The sequence below is a fragment of the Staurois parvus genome, unplaced genomic scaffold (assembly GCF_062004578.1).
Source record: "Staurois parvus isolate SC_StPar_1 unplaced genomic scaffold, SC_StPar_1.0 ptg001008l, whole genome shotgun sequence".
NCBI classification, from domain to species: domain Eukaryota; kingdom Metazoa; phylum Chordata; class Amphibia; order Anura; family Ranidae; genus Staurois; species Staurois parvus.
This window is the reverse complement of record NW_028318804.1, coordinates 652,766-659,737: the sequence shown is the minus strand read 5'-3', so window position 1 is coordinate 659,737 and position 6,972 is coordinate 652,766. Positions and strand designations below refer to the sequence as shown.

The 6,972-nt window shown below is 42.4% G+C and overlaps 1 protein-coding gene across 1 annotated transcript in view; it reads left to right on the top strand.

Moving 5' to 3' along the window:
• The first annotated feature begins 906 nt into the window (after positions 1–906).
• SLC25A10 (solute carrier family 25 member 10) overlaps positions 907–6,972 on the top strand; it is a 48,882-nt gene continuing 42,816 nt past the window's right edge. Inside the window, exon 1 of the mRNA XM_089657517.1 lies at positions 907–1,098. Coding sequence (XP_089513643.1) covers positions 1,009–1,098 — 90 coding nt within the window. The 5' untranslated portion in view covers positions 907–1,008. The remainder of the gene's footprint in view (positions 1,099–6,972) is intronic.

Below are 6,972 nucleotides of genomic sequence, written 5' to 3'. Positions count from 1 at the left end.
CCTGTGTGCTGCGTACGCCACTTTGGGGTGTGAATCCTGATATTGGTTATGATTAGAGGGAGACGGTGGCGACCAATCACAGGACGGATTTATCCCCCAACCGTCACATCTCCCCGGACTGCAGCCAGCCCGCCACACAGAGGACTCCCATGCGCGGATCGCAGTTATCGATCCGTTCCTCCATGTATTGGTTCTCCCCATGGTTTCCATCGATCTGTTCCTCCACATATTGGTTCTTCCCTTGCTCTCCATTGATCAATCCGTTCCTCCACGTATTGGTTCACCCCATGGTTTTCATTGATTGATCCGTTCCTCCACGTATTGGTTCACCCCATGGTTTTCATTGATTGATCCGTTCCTCCACGTATTGGTTCACCCCATGGTTTTCATTGATTGATCCGTTCCTCCACGTATTGGTTCACCCCATGGTTTTCATTGATCAATCCGTTCCTCCATGTATTGGTTCACCCCATGGTTTTCATTGATTGATCCGTTCCTCCACGTATTGGTTCTCCCCTTGGTCTCCATCGATCCGTTCCTCCACGTATTGGTTCTTCCCTTGGTCTCCATTGATCGATCTATTCCTCTGCATATTGGTTCTCTCCATGGTTTCCATCGATCGATCCTCCACGTATTGGTTCTTCCCTTGGTCTCCATTGATTGATCCGTTCCTCTGCATATTGGTTCTCCCCATGGTCTCCATTGATCGATCACACTGTCAGCCCCGTTCCGGGGACCTGTCACCCTCCTACACCCCCTGGCCGCCCTTTCACCCACTTCCAGCCCGCGCAGACCTGCCTTGCAGCACGTGTCCCCCGGGCCCACCACTCCTCCCCGTCGCCGCTTTAACACGGACGCGTCTCGTGGATTAGCAGCGCTGGCTGGGCGGGGCCTCGCCTGACGCTGCTCGCGGATTGGCCTCGGCTCTTCTCGTTCTCCCGGGTCCAGTCCCGCCCCTGGCCCTTGGATTGTCCAGCTCGCCCGGATCCGGGAGAGAGGAGCCCGGAGATGGCGGAGCGGCGGGTGTCACGGTGGTACTTCGGGGGCCTGGCCTCCTGCGGGGCGGCCTGCTGCACCCACCCGCTGGATCTGCTGAAGGTGAGTGAGCCGGGCTGTGTGCGGCCATGGGAGGAGATGTCCTTTAACACGTGTGTGTGCGATCCGATGGTGTGTGACGGCCGATCCCTGACAGGTGGGACTGCAAGACATGACATACAGAGGACACATATGGGACCAGGAGACCTTCACAGTGTACAGGCTGATCACACATGTAACATGACTACTACATATCTGTGCCATGCAGCAACGTGATCATACATGCAACATGACTACTACATATCTGTGCCATGCAGCAACGTGATCATACATGCAACATGACTACTACATATCTTTGCCATGCAACAGTGTAATCATACATGCAACATGACTACTACATATTTGTGCCATGCAGCAACGTGATCATACATGTAACATGACTACTACATATCTGTGCCATGCAACAGTGTAATCATACATGCAACATGACTACTACATATTTGTGCCATGCAGCAACGTGATCATACATGCAACATGACTACTACATATCTGTGCCATGCAGCGATGTGATCATGCATGTAACATGACTACTACATATCTGTGCCATGCAGCGATGTGATCATGCATGTAACATGACTACTACATATCTGTGCCATGCAGCGATGTGATCATGCATGTAACATGACTACTACATATCTGTGCCATGCAGCGATGTGATCATGCATGTAACATGACTACTACATATCTGTGCCATGCAGCGATGTGATCATGCATGTAACATGACTACTACATATCTGTGCCATGCAGCAACGTGATCATACATGCAACATGACTACTACATATCTGTGCCATTCTACAGTGTGATCATACATGTAACATGACTACTACATATCTGTGCCATGCAGCGATGTGATCATGCATGTAACATGACTACTACATATCTGTGCCATGCAGCAACGTGATCATACATGCAACATGACTACTACATATCTGTGCCATGCAACAGTGTGATCATACATGCAACATGACTACTACATATTTCTGCCATGCAGCAACGTGATCATACATGCAACATGACTACTACATATCTGTGCCATGCAGCAACGTGATCATACATGCAACATGACTACTACATATCTGCCATGCAGCAACGTGATCATACATGCAACATGACTACTACATATCTGTGCCATGCAGCAACGTGATCATACATGCAACATGGCGACTACTACATATCTGTGCCATGCAGCAACGTGATCATACATGCAACATGACTACTACATATCTGTGCCATGCAGCATCAAGAGCATACATGCAACATGACTACTACATATCTGTGCCATGCAGCAACGTGATCATACATGCAACATGACTACTACATATCTGTGCCATGCAGCAATGTGATTATACATGTAACATGACTACTACATATCTGTGCCACACAGCAATGTGATCATACATGTAATATGACTACTACATATCTGTGCCATGCAACAGTGTGATTATACATGTAACATGACTTCTACATATCTGTGCCATGCAGCAACGTGATCATACATGCAACATGACTACTACATATCTGTGCCATGCAGCAATGTGATTATACATGTAACATGGCTACTACATATCTGTGCCACACAGCAACGTGATCATACATGTAATATGACTACTACATATCTGTGCCATGCAACAGTGTGATTATACATGTAACATGACTTCTACATATCTGTGCCATGCAGCAACGTGATCATACATGCAACATGACTACTACATATCTGTGCCACGCAGCAATGCGATCATACACAGGACACCATTACTATATAGACATTACATGTGTACATATAGAGCATATTCTGCGTCTGATCTCTGCAATGACAACTTCATGTCTACAGAAGTCTGATCTCTTCTGCATCAGTGTACATGATGACTACATATGTGTACCAGTGCATGTATGTGCAGCAATGTCATTGTACATGGGACACAATGACTTCATACACACATTACATGTCTTCATTGAACATACATCACATTCTGTCTGTAATGAGCTCTTCCATGTAATCACACCTTCAGCTCTATGGAACTCTGATCTGTGTTGTCAGTGTGATCATACATGTGCTATAACCGAGATAGATATATATGTACAATATTGCGTGTGTGAGTATTGCAGCGATGTGATTATACACGTCTATGGTTACTACATAGACATTACATGTATGTATAATATACATATATAGCACATTCTGTGTCTGATCTCTGTAAGGAGATATGTATACCTGTGCATGTATGTATATTGCAGCAATGTGATCATACACGGGACACCATGACTACATATACACATTACATGTCTACATATATAGCACATTCTATGTCTGATCTCTGTAATGACACCTTCATGTCTACAGAAGTCTGATCTGTGCTGCAGCCATGTGGTCATACATGAGGGGTGATTAGTACACAGGTATAGATTTCCTGGATATTCTGTATATTACATCTGCAGCCTCACAGGAATACATCACCCTTCCAGGGTTCAGTCATGTGTCGTTGTGACAGTGTGACCGGACATGGTTACTACACGTGGATCCATCTTCCTCCCTCTCTCTATGCATCTCTATCCATGTCTTCATCTGACTGTACCTGGTTACTACATACTTATCTGTTCTGCCACGCCATTCCTTTCTTCTATTCTATTCCATTCCACGACATGCTATTCATTTTTTCTGTTCCATGCCATTCCTTATTTGTATCTTGTTTTATTCTCTATTCCATGCCACCCCTTTATTCTATTGTATTCTATTCCAGGCCATGCCTCCCCTTTATTCTGTTCTGTATTCTATTCAATGCCATGTCATTCCTTTTTTCTATTCCATTCCATGCCATTCCTTCTATTCTATTCCATGCCATTCCTTCTATTCTATTCCATGCCATTCCTTCTATTCTATTCCATGCCATTCCTTCTATTCTATTGTATTCTATTCCATGCCACCCCTTTATTCTATTCTGTATTCTGTTCCATGCCATGCCACCTCTTTATTATATTCTGTATTCTATTCCATTCCTTTTTTTCTATTCTAATCCATGCCATTCCTTCTATTCTATTCCATGCTATTCCTTTTTTTGTATTCTATTCCATACCATTCTCTTTTTCTATTCTATTCTTTATTCCATTTTGCACCATTCCATTCCTCTATGCTATTGTATGCCATGCCATTATTTTTTTGTATTCTCTTCCATTGCATGCCACCCCTTTATTCTATTCTGTATTCTATTCCATGCCATGCCATTCCTTTCTTCTATTCCTTTCCTTTTTTTTGTATTCCATTCCTTTTTTTGCATTCTATTCCATACCATTCCCTTTTTCTATTCAATTCTTTATACCATTTCACACCATTCTATTCTATTCTTTATTCCATTTCACACCATTCCTTTCTTTCTATGCTATTTTATGCCATGCCATTATTTTTTTGTATTCTATTCTCTATTCCATTGCATGCCATCCCTTCTATTCTGTATTCCATTCCATGGCATTCTGTTTTTACATTCTCTTCCATGCCATTCCTTTCTTCCATTCTATTCAATGCCATTCAATTTTTTTATATTCTTTTCAATTCCATGCCAAACCTTTTTTTGTATTTATTCAGTTCTTTATTCCATTCCACACCATGCTATTCCTTTATTCTATTCTTTGCCATGCCATTCCTTGCTTGTATTTTGTTCTGTTCCATGCTGTGCCATATCATTCCTTCCTTCTATTCTAATCTATTCTTTCCTGTTCTCTATTCTATTCCATGCCATTCCTTTTTTGTATTCTATTCTATGCCATACCATTCCTTTTTTGTAAACTCTCTATTCTCTCTCTCTCTCTCTCCCTCTTTATCTAAGGCTACGTTGACACAGGTATTTTGCTCCGGTGTGAATAGCAGAGGTAGGAAATCTACCCATTCCTGTAGCTGTGATTGACACCTGTGAGCGGCTAGCTGCATCCGCCGAGCCCTGTGCAATTCAGTTGTCTTTTTTCAGCCAGACTAACTATGTATGTTGGAGGTCACGTCTGACCACAGCTAAATGTAGTCACGTGAATGTAGTCTGTCTATTGTATCTATTCTATCATCTATCTAACCAGACATAGATAGAGATGCATACACAAGTATCTATCTATCTATCTATCTATCTATCTATCTATCTATCTATCTATCTATCTATCTATCTATCCCCTATATCCTATCTATCTACCTATCATTCCCCTATGTTATCTCTCTCTATATCCCTACCTATCGAGCACATGACATCTCGTCAACCTCCCGGAGATCAGTGCCATGTCCTTGACGTGGTGTGACTGTACACGGTTACTACATACACATTCACACTACAATGACCTCTACAATGTCCTCTTCCAATGCATTCCTTTCTAGAGGTGTTCTATACTCTGCTCTGACATGTTTTGCATCATTTCACGTAGTGGTCCGCCAAAATGAAAATTCTGGTGTCGAAACCGACACCAAAGATTCAGAATGCATGTGACTGAAAATCAAACTGAACCGAAATGTCTGCGTGTGTGAGGTTGGGGAGGCTCCAATTTTTTTTTTTTTTTTTTGTTTTCTACTTTCTTGTATTTTTTTATTTTTTTGCCATCACATAGGGGACAAGTAGTCCCCTATGTGATAGCATATGAGTGACAGGCCATCTTTGTGGGGGGGGGGCAGTGTGTGCAAGGAGGGGACAGGAGAGGAGCAGTGTATACAGAGAGGCTCCCTCACTGGCTGTCAGTGTATGTCGGTGGCGGCGCTTAAATGCAATTGCCTGTTTTTTTGTTTTTTTTCCCTTCACCATAGCTCAAAGAATGAATGAAACTTGGTTTCTTTTAGCTTGGGGAAAGTGACAGCTGATTCACTGTGCTATAGTGAAGAAAAAAAAAAACACGGCAATTGCATTTAAAAACCGGCACTGACCTATAGTGATAGCCAGTGACTGTATACACTGCTCCTCTCCTGCCTTTCTCAGCCCCCCCCCCCTCCCCCTCCCCCCTCACATCTGCAGTACACACAGTCTCCTGTATCGGCTACATTTTTCCTATCGGCAGAATGCCAATAGAGCTATTTTCAGATGATATGTTTCGGTGGCTGAAATTTTGGTGCATCCCTAATTTCACGTCCATTCATATTGATGGGTTTAAAAGTGACTGTAAAGTTAATTTTTTTATTATCGCACCAAAAATGCAGCTTGCAGGAAATTGCATCGGACCCGCAAATGACCAGTGTGAAGAGTTCCATAGGATTTAATGGTTATCTGTTTTTCTTCCTTTTTTTTTTTTTTTTTTTTTTATTGCAAAAAAAAAAAAATGGAAGAATAACTGATCAGTGAAAGCAGCCTAAGATAAAAAGAAACCTTAAAGTGAAGCTCCACCCAAAAGGGGAAGTTTCTGCTTTAAGGCCTTGTCCCCCGCTTCCTGTTAAGGATTGGCACCTTTGGGGAGCGGGTACCCGATTATGACAGGTACCCGTTCCCACTTCCTCTGTGATCGCTGTACATACCCAGACATACATCTCCTGTATTAATACTAAAATCCTATATTACAATATATGTAAAAAAATAAATAAAAATTATATATATATATATATATATATATATATATACATACACACACAGTTGCAAGAAAAAGTATGTGAACCTCTTGGGATTACGTGGAGTTTTGCATGAATTGGGCATAAAATGTGCTCTGAACATCATCTAAGTCACAACAATAGAAGAACACAGTCTGCTGAACATAATACTACACAAACATTAGATGTTGCCATGGTTTAATTGCACATAACATGTAAACATTCACAGTGCAGGGAGGAAAAAGTATGTGAACCTTTGGACTTAATAACTGGTTGACCCTCCTTTGGCAGCAATAACCTCAACCAAACGTTTCCTGTAGTTGCAGATCAGACCTGCACA